The 10,232-nt window shown below is 39.5% G+C and overlaps 1 protein-coding gene across 1 annotated transcript; it reads left to right on the plus strand.

Annotated features, from left to right (window-relative positions):
* Positions 1-1,045: 1,045 nt before the first annotated feature.
* Positions 1,046-2,555, plus strand: LOC149014618 (LOB domain-containing protein 37-like). The gene is made up of 2 exons (XM_089155839.1): positions 1,046-1,365; positions 1,478-2,555. The coding sequence occupies exons 1-2, from the start codon at positions 1,182-1,184 to the stop codon at positions 2,017-2,019; spliced, it is 726 nt and encodes a 241-aa protein (XP_089011965.1). The 5' UTR covers positions 1,046-1,181; the 3' UTR covers positions 2,020-2,555.
* Positions 2,556-10,232: the final 7,677 nt, after the last annotated feature.

Here is a 10,232-nt window from a genome sequence, read left to right on the forward strand (position 1 = left end):
TTTATACGGCCGAGATTGAGATTTCAACTTGAAATCTCGATCTGATGGCTGATTTGGTCGGTAGGACTGTCCTACACCATTAGGGCGCAGGACTGAAGTAAAGTCTATATCATTTCTAGTTTATTACTCAAGAGGACTCAAGTTGAAACCCCATGGAAATGAAAGTAACAAACGGTAGGCAGATCGAAGTGGGCTCTAAGCTTTTAATGGTGGCTGTCATGGAGCTTGAGAGATGAACTTAATGTGGTAATCCAAGTCAGTGATATTGATACGTGGGACCTTAAATTTTGTTTGATCTAATCATCCCTTAGTTTGGTATATTAGCTATACAACGGCTAAGATTAGTCTGACGGTGATGGAAGGATCAAAACAACAATCCATTACAACTTTGAAACATACATGGCATATGGGTAATTTTAGATTCTTTTGTGGCTAAAACTGTAAATTGAGAATATATAAAGAATAATAAATAAAGAAAAGGAAAAAGAATATTTTGCTTTAAGAAAAGGGCAAAAAAAGCGGAGAAAAGAAGTGGAGAACTTATGATAATATCCACGCAAGGAATCGGAATCCAACGGCAGTAAGACAAGGAGTCGCGGAAACACGGAGCCGCTCGCGCCCAGGAGTTTGGAACCTAACCTAAACCGGTAAACCCCACCCCCCCACCCCTCATGAGTCTTATGAGTTATGACTCAACCCTCGTGGGCCCCACCTTCTTCTCTTCCATTCTGTCTTGTATTTGTTCTTGCTTGCTGCTGTTGTGTTTTTCTGCTGCTATTGATTGTTGTTATTATTCGACTCCATCGCAAGGGTGATGTGGTGGATAGGATAATAACAAACAAACAAAAATAAAAGCAAAACAAAACAAAACAAAATAAACCACCCTTGGCCCTAACTATGCTTTGGTAATCCCTACTACTACCTCTGGTCAGGTCTGATCTGGTCTGGTCAGGTCACCTCTTCTTCCTCAACTTTCCACCAACATATAAATCTACCTCTCCCCCTCCTCACTTACATCCTTCATTTCCTTCATTTCTTCTTCTCCCTCCTCCTTCTCCTTCTCCTTCTTCATCTTCTTCTTATCAAACATTAATTATTCTTGACTTAGCTCGTTCCATCAGCATCGAATCTTTGTATTGCTTCATGATTTGCAGAGTTTGAAGCAGGTAGCTAGAAAGGAAATGAGTTGCAATGGTTGCCGGGTTCTCCGAAAGGGATGCAGTGAGTCCTGCATTCTTCGTCCATGTCTGCAATGGATTGAGAGTCCAGAAGCACAAGGTCACGCTACTGTGTTTGTAGCAAAGTTTTTCGGCCGTGCAGGGCTTATGTCCTTTATTTCTGCTGTTCCCGAGAATCAGAGACCTGGTAATTAATTAACCTCGGCTTTACCTGAACTGGCTATCTTTCTCTCATCCTTTCTTGTACGTGTGTTTGTGTTTGTTTCTCTGACTGACTTTGTTGTGTTGAACTGTTTCAGCTCTCTTTCAATCTTTACTGTTCGAGGCATGTGGCCGCACGGTGAATCCCGTGAACGGAGCTGTTGGTTTGCTCTGGACGGGGAATTGGAACGTTTGTCAGGCGGCGGTGGAGACTGTTCTACGCGGCGGCACCTTGCGCCCCATAACCATGGAAGCTCTCGTCGCCAGAATTCCGCCTGAATCAGACGATGCCTCGGAAGTTGTGATGAGTTCTTCGTACAAGCAGCAGCTGCGTGATCCGTTCCCGGTATATAGGGTTGCTTCCCACACCATCACTTCCAACAAGAGGAAGACCATGGATGATGTATCACTGCTGCAATCCGGCGACCTAGACTTGACCTTGACGGCAGGGTTTCATAGCAAGAGAGTGGCGGCGGGGTTTGGTGGCATGAATCATGATCGTCATAGGCAGCAGCAGCAGGAGAAACGGCGACCAACCACTCCGTCCATGAATTCCGAGGAGTCTGTGACAACAAGCTTCGACAGCCATGATCATATGGGAAGCGGCGGAGAACGGAAACTTCTTGATTTGTTCGTTTGAAACTTTTTTGAAGACAAAAATAGTACTGTAGAATTCGATAGGTTAAAGCGAGTGATATGTATCACCATGTGAATCAGATGTTCACATGAGCTCTTCTGCTCGCTTTGATCTTTTTCTTTTCCTTTCTCTCTCCTGAGATCTTTTTGGTTGAGACCCGGTTTTTTTGGGGGAACCCGGTGAGGTTTTGGGGCGAACTCCGGCACATGATTTCTCTGTTTTATATTATTTAGAATGAGTTTTAGTTGAAGAGAAAGATGAATCTGCCGGTAATCTTTTTTTTGTTCTTCTCCTTTCTTTGTATCAGCTAATCATGACTTATGGCGGCAATAATAATTATTAATACTCTATTTACTTCTTCTCCATCTCTATCTCTCGTCTCCTTGATTATCTTTTCTTTCAAAAAACTTCTCGAATATGGATATGATTTGCTAGATCTGATTAGTGATCTATCCTTTCTGATAGTGGAACCCAGTGTATGTTTGTGTTTTTGCGCAACAGAGATAGTTAGGTGTGGAAGGGCTCAAACCTGCAAGTGGGTAAGGATGCAGGTATGACTGGATGCTAGCATTTAGCTGTAAAATATTCATATGGGAATCGAAGAAAATGAGAAGTACATGTTTATCGTGGCTGCTGTCATAGTAATATAATGTATGTGTGCTTGTGTTTGTATAGATCCGTCTGTAGTGCTAATCTCTGGTCTCTGTGTCTGACAATCTCAGTGGTGGTGGTGGTGGTCGGGTGAAGATGAATGGTCGGTCGCTGTGGGGCTGTCTGTTTCTTTCTCTCTGACTCTCTATGGGCGGTTTTTGTCAGCTACCATTATGTACCAGAGTAAGCTTTCGTAATAGATAAGAGAGCGCAGAACAGGTATTTGTGTTTATGTCTGAGAGAGAGAAAGACGAGACCAGAGAACAGTGATAAATTAAGCAATTGTTAATCAATGGTCCATGCGCCGGCGACTCGGCGATAGTTGTGCTCCTGTGGTTCATGAGTGGAGCGGCTATGCGGCGGATGTCAGCGTGGGTTTCGGCGTCGTTTCTTTATTTTCCTTTGCACAGTAAAAAAGCGAAAGACGAGACCTAGGCCGGTCGTTTGCTTCGATCATCCATCAAAATTCCATCCAAGTCCCATCTCCATGATTCTCTCTCTACTTTGGTTGTTCATGTTGTTTTACATTTTTTTTTTTGTTACTTGCTGGTGTGAAGGAGTGGGGTGTGGGTCCCGCATAAAACGTCACCTTCCACATCGAACCATTCCTCACCACCACCACGAGCACCACCACCACCACCACCCAATAGAGAGGGGGGCCCACGTTAGCCCATTAAGTTAATAGGGAATTAGGAATTGGGGCTTTTTACTTTCCTAAAATACCCCTTTGGACTTATGACTGGATCAGCAATAAAGAAAGAGAGAACCCAAAAAAACACGAGAAAGGGTTAAAAAGATATTTTCGAAAGCCCACACAAGTCACACTCACAAGTGGGTTTCTTTCTTTTTCTCTCCCACCGCTGCTGCGCTTCGTCGCATTTCTCTACTTTCTGAAAGCTTCTCTCTCTTTCCTTTCGCTGACGTGGATCTTACGGAACCTTCCTCCCCTCCCCTCCCCTCCACTTCTTTTACTTCACCATCATCATTTCTCATTCTTTTATCTTATCCGTTTCCTCCCCCTCCCACGTGTCACCCTACCACCAACCGGTTCGACTCGGAAATCGGTGCTAGATGACGTCGACCGTTGGATGCGTATCATTTACTCATCTATAATTGGATCCTCCAGGCTAGCCCAGACCCCACCACGTGTCCGTATATATTGACTGCAATGAAATGACTTAGAAGGGATATGGATATCTGGATATGTTCCCTATATAATTAAAAATTAAAATAAATCCAAATTTATTTTATTTTCAAATAAACACAAAAGTGGGTCCCAATTTTTACCTTTCCCTTGAATGTGCAATAGAATTTTTAGTAGGGTGACGAGGATTCCACCTTACCTCACCCTTTTTCCAATCTTTTATTTTATTTTTTTAATATATAAAATAATAATACATTGTGATATGAAGAGGCCAGTTACAGTGAATTTAGGTAGCAAAGACAAATTCCAAGCTTCTTGGTGGAGGAGATATGCATAATACCCCAACACCTATTTATTAATTCATCAAAAGAAACGTCTTCCATCTTCTTCTACTTCTTCTTTATCTTATATTTTATTACGGGGAATTTCTAAGAATCAAAGCCAAAAAAACAAAGAAAAAGTAAATCACACCCATAAAAGGTGTTGAAGATGAATTTGTTTAATGAAGAGGTTATATTTGTCAAAACATATAAAGAATGTTTTGATATTAATTTCACGGTTCTCTCACTCTCTAGTAACGGCGATATCATTCATGCAAGACTATGGTTTTAGATAGTAATATGGATCATGATTGTTTATGTACTGTATGACGGTAGCCAATACGGTCACTAGCACTTTTAAATGACTTTTTCTAAAATCGACGCAGTTTGAGAAAGAAAATAAATTATAATTAATATAAAATATTTTTGAATCATGAGAGACCAAGCATTGATACAAGTACCAATGATGTTTCTCAGAAGAATAAATAATCATATAAATTATATAATTTTATTAATTCACATTATAAAGGTTAACCCTTCAGCTGCCTTAAAAGGGCTTTTTGAAAAATGAATAACAACCTTTTGCCATATTCAAAAGACTAATAGGAAAATGAAAACAGCTTGGCATTTTGTCTTAATCTTGGGAGTTAAGCATTAGTTAATCATTAATTAAAGTCTAATGCTATGGGCTTAGCTCATCATATTTTGGAGTCTTAGACAATTAACTCTTCCCATTTATTTTTATTTTTTTGCCACTTTCGGTTGCTTAAGGAGATTAATCTTTCTAAAATTATTTCTTGGTCTCTTAACAAGAGAGAGAGAAGAAAAAAAAATAAAAGATGGTGACTTGTCTTAGTTTCTTGTTCCTCTAGAACTCTCCCTTCAATGTTGGCTCTTGAGATTCTGAATGTTGAAAGCAAAAGAGGGACAGATACCTTTTCTTTGATATCAGTGGGTATCTATCTAAGACTTCCATTGGTGGATTGATGGTTTCTTTTTGCATATCTATCTTATATTAAAAACAAAGAGAAGAGGTATATTGCCTCCTCATGGTCTTTAAAGACATTCTTCTAACCAACATTTCATATTCTATTCCCTACATTTGAAGGCAGGTTAGTAGGTTAAGTGAATTTAACATCACAACATTAACAAAACAATTTGTAATATATAATTGTGTATGATGCATAATCATGTTTTAGATTGTTGATTAGGATAAGAATGAAGTATGGTTTGATGTCCAATAATTAAAAACACTATTGTGTATAGGTATGGTTGCATATGAAAGTGTTGTTCGTAAGCAATTACTAGATGATCTAAAAATAAATTTGAATTTTGAAAACTCCATCTTTAAAGGGCTATTTGGCATGTCATTTAGGTTTCAATCATAGATCAATGCAAGGATTGTATAGTGGACCTTGGGGGATGCGTGTCACGACAATGATATGAGGATTTAGCATAGGCGGAGCTCCCCATGGCCCTTTCCTTTTTCTTTTTCTTTTTTATATAAGCCCAATTTGGTCCCCATTTTTTTTATTTTTACCCTCTTCTAGAGAGAATAGGTCATTATGATCCCCCTAATATTTTATCTGACCATACCCATGAGATTTTGGATATTGAATTTACAAGACAAATTGTAATAGGCCTAAAGACTTTTTTTTTCTTGGTAAGAAAGCACTTCGTTGAGATAATGTGGTCGAACAAATCTCTCATAAGTAATAACCACTCAGAGGAACATAGCCATTCCATTGGATCATCAACTTTTCCTTGCTAGAAAATCTACAATAATATTGAAACTTTTAGGAATATAAGATGGAATAAAACTCATTAACTTTGAAGCTAAATATTGAACGTCATCAACAATTGGTTCAACCTCGCAGTTTGCTTGGGTTTTTCATTGATGATGTTGATAAGCTGCTGGTTGTCTGTTTCCATCTCTAGATGCTCAAAGCATGCACCAATTGCATATAATAATCAAGCTCTAAAGGCATACGCTTCGCCTTTTAGAACCGAGTTTGGCACAAAGGGGATGGAGGCAGCAAGCATAGGTTTACCTGAGTAATCTCGAACTATAACTCTAGTACCTCCTTTATTTTCTTTCTGCTTCAACGAGGCATTCACGTTCACCTTGAGGAAAGGCGGGTTTGGGGGATCCAATGTTGATCTTCCTCAGCTTGTAGGTACCCTTGGTGCAAGTTACCTTCCATTTCAACATAGGTATCTATGCGCCAGAATTCTTGAATGAACCATTTTTTAATGGCAACGGAAAACTCTTTTTTTTCTAATACATAAAACAAACAAGTCCGGATTGTCTCTAGACCGTGCTCCCCTGACGACTATTGACCACTAATTACAGGGAAACCTATAGGGTTAGGGTGATAGATTTTTAATGTTTTATTTTTTACTTGGAGGCCCCACATAATTTGTGGTTGTAACACTGTTAGGAGAACACAGAGTATTTCCCATCGGGAGAGATGATCCACACTCATTGTAAACATCACAAGAAAAACAGAAGGCTAAAAAATATGTTTTGCATTACACGATCAATTCAAGTGAAGAATGAATTTTTTTCCCATTGCGAGGAAATTTTCCTGAATTTTCTTTTTGAAGAAACAATATTTATTATTTTCAAGACAACTTTTAGATAATTTTATTAGGCGGGGTTGGGGGATCCAATGTTGATCTTCCTTAGCTTGTAGGTCCCCTTGGTGCAAGTTGCCTTCTATTTCAACATAGGTATCTATGCATCAGAATTCTTGAATGAACTCTTTTCTAACAGTGAGGGAAAACTCTTTTTTTTCTTATGCATAAATGCTTAACATTATTCATGGTTGTAAACCTACAAACACACCATTGCAAACGAGTCCGGATTGTCTCCAGACAGTGCTCCCCCGCCGACAATTAACCACTAATTGAGACCCATAGGGTTAGAATGATAGAATTTTTTTAATGTTTTACTTGTAGACCCCACATAATTTGTGGTTGTAATATCGTCGGAGAACACAGAGTATTTCCTGTCAAGAAAAATGATCCGCACTCATTGTAAACATTACAACTAAAAAATACTTTTTGCATTACACGATCAATTCAAGTGAAGAATGATTTTTATTTTTTATTTTCGCTGCGAAGAAAATTTCCTGAATTTTTTTTTGAAGAAAAAATATTTATTATTTTCAAGACAACTTTTTAGTTTAATTTTAATGTCAAAAATCTTTTCCCTAAGTTTTTATATATTATTTTTATTACCATATAGAGGTAGTTGTGTCAGAAATATTTTATATTTTGAAAACGGAGAATAGGGGATTCCAGACAAATTGGCGGAGTTAACACGGACTCCACGTGATACATTGGGGCGGCTCCCCAAATAAAAAGCCTCACAAATTATTTTTAAAAACCATTCTCGTGGTCCATTGAATTGGACCAATCTCCTCGAGTTCCTCGCGAACACTTCGAACCAACGGAACCGAATCCAACCCAATTCCCGAAACGAAAAATAATTATAAACCGGAGTTCCCAAACCCAGGAGCTTTTCGAAATCGGTGAGCCGGTTTAGTTGACTTCTCACCATTCTTGCTTCTAACTTCTATAAATAGTATATTTCTTCTCTTCTGTGTTTTCGTAAACAATTCCAAGCTTCAAGTTCCAACCTGAGTACTGAGTACGAGTAGTACCCAAAGGTATGTGAGAAAGGATCAATCAATCAAAGCTACTTTGCATAGAGGGATGTCTGAGATATGCAATACGTGGCAATTTTGGATCCTCTTCTTATTAATTCTTTATAATTCGTTACTGGGAAGCTCGAGAAAACTTGGGAAGGTCACCAACTGATTACCAAAAGTCCACAAAGTCAAGCGGAAGAACCTTTTAAGACATTGCTCGACTCGTGCCTACCCATCACTTGATTTGCTCTTGCTCAGACAGTAGCAGAACCAAGTCGCTTTCGCATCCTAACCCAAACACTTTTTGTTCCCACGTGTAAGTCTATCCCATGCGCAGGCCAAGTGTTCGACAAAATTAGGCAAAGAGATTTAACAGTAGTTTTTTATTTTTCTGAACTTTTGACTTAGGTGATGTTCTTCTTCATTCTATCCAGATTCCACAATACCAAACTTGCAAGGAGATTGGGTGAAGAGGCAGCTTTGGAAAATGGGTTTTGGCTAAATTGAAGCAGAAGGTGTCAAGGTGGTTGAGTGTGTGTTTCGTGTTCCTCGTAAGAGTTATCTTTGGTTACGGAAGTTGCCAAACCAACCCAGTGCTGTTGCCATCACTACATTTTTAAACAACTCAAGTTTATCACTTATGTCGGACGGCAGTATTTGTCACTTGGTCTTGGTGGTCATTCCCAGATACATTTCTGCAAGAGAGAGAGAAGCAGGTTTGGTTTTCTATAACCTTATCTTATCAAACCCATGAACAGAGCAGGAAACTGAATGCCACTTGTGTTATATACGTCAGTCAGGTGATGAAATTTGGTACATTTTGGTTCCAGAAACGTCCTTCGTTGCACCCTTAATGGGTATACATGAGACAGGTGTCATCACATGACCAGAGATCCCTAGTGTGACATACAGGCATAAGTTGATGATCAAAGAGCAATCTTATTTTCCATTCCTGTTGACAAATAGATCACAAGGTTACATCAAGGGAACATCAACCAAAGAGAACCTTCACCCCATCTCACACACATGGATATCAGAGATGTGAAGATTCTGTTTGGGTAGTTCATGTGGGTTGCGCGTGGAGATCCATCCAGCCCACACATTAAATATGGTGAGCAAAACCCCTCAAATAGTTCAGTGTCCTCACTTTCAGAAATGTCCCTTTAGACGCTCTTTAGGGGCAACGTAGAAAGAGATTTATAGAAGTAAAGAACATAACGACACATGATGGTTACATGTATGGGAATGACATTTTTCTTTTTTCTTTTTTTTTTATATTAAAGAAATTCATTGAAGAGACGAGCAAAGTTCTAATAACCATTCAGTGGTTGGTTCCGTAACCAAGAAGGCTTTCCTTTGCTAGAAAGTCCCCTACATCATTCGTCTTTCTAGATATATAAGTAGGCTTACAGCCCAATAGTTTTGAAGATAGGTAGTGGATATCATCAATAATGGGTTGGACGTCACGGCTAGGTTGGGCCGATCCGCAAGCAGGGGGTGGCCTAAATGGTCTCAGATCACCACTCCTACTCACTCCACCTTTCTTATCCTTAAGGATTGAGTGAGGCATCATCATTCACTTTTACATAGGGTGGAAATGGGGCCTTCCATTGCGATTGTTCTTCTTCTTCAGGCTCAAGGGGTTGCAGATGCTTCATTAATTTCCTGTGGAGAGAGGTTACCCCTACCATGAATCCGATCATTCCTTGGAATCCAAATGGACCACGGTCACAAACTCTTCATCTTCTTTCATTCAATTCGTCCCATATTATCAAATCTTGACCAGCATGTTACCCATTCCGATAGAGAGGTGCAATTACTCTGCTCTAATCAGTAATCGCCATGAAAGGGGACTCCCAAACCACGCTGCTCTTGCTATAGGGCAGTGTAGGATAATATGTATGATGATTTCTTCCTCACAACTTCAGCCTCCACAGAGCGGGTCTATTTTCACCCCTCTTCTTCTCGATTCCGATGCCAAAGCCACCCCCTTCGTTGCATGCCTCACATTAAAAACTCTTGATCTTCTTCGGGTAGGTTCTACAATCCCAAATTGCTGCCCAGTGATCAATAGACATCTCTTCCCATTTATGCAATTCTGTATGGGAGCTGACCTAAAGACTCTTACATTGAATGATGGTGTCATCTTTGGTAGGTAACGGATATATTATCAACCCCATTTTGATTGGATTTTTCAGGCAACAGAGGATTATTATTATAGGACCTTTGCATATAAGTAGAAGACGTTGAGTCCTTCAATAAACCCTGATGACAAGTTTAGACCTGGGCAAGGTGACACTCAATTATGTTTGACTTTGACCCGGCTTGACATATGAAGACCACAATTAGATTATTTAAAATAAATACACTTTTTATATGTAGGAAAATTGAGAATGGCCTGCCAGCAAGGTTGAACCAATGACCTCTCCACTGAAAAGTGAAATT

This window comes from Hakea prostrata, chromosome 5, assembly GCF_041222555.1.
Source record: "Hakea prostrata isolate BN-2017 chromosome 5, UWA_Hpros_2, whole genome shotgun sequence".
Taxonomy (NCBI): domain Eukaryota; kingdom Viridiplantae; phylum Streptophyta; class Magnoliopsida; order Proteales; family Proteaceae; genus Hakea; species Hakea prostrata.

Excerpts from the sequence above, each read along its gene's own strand:
- LOC149014618 (XM_089155839.1), top strand. The coding sequence starts at position 1,182 with ATGAGTTGCAATGGTTGCCGGGTTCTCCGAAAGGGATGCAGTGAGTCC. Across the intron at positions 1,366-1,477 it reads TCCCGAGAATCAGAGACCTG|CTCTCTTTCAATCTTTACTG; the intron begins GTAATTAATTAA and ends GAACTGTTTCAG.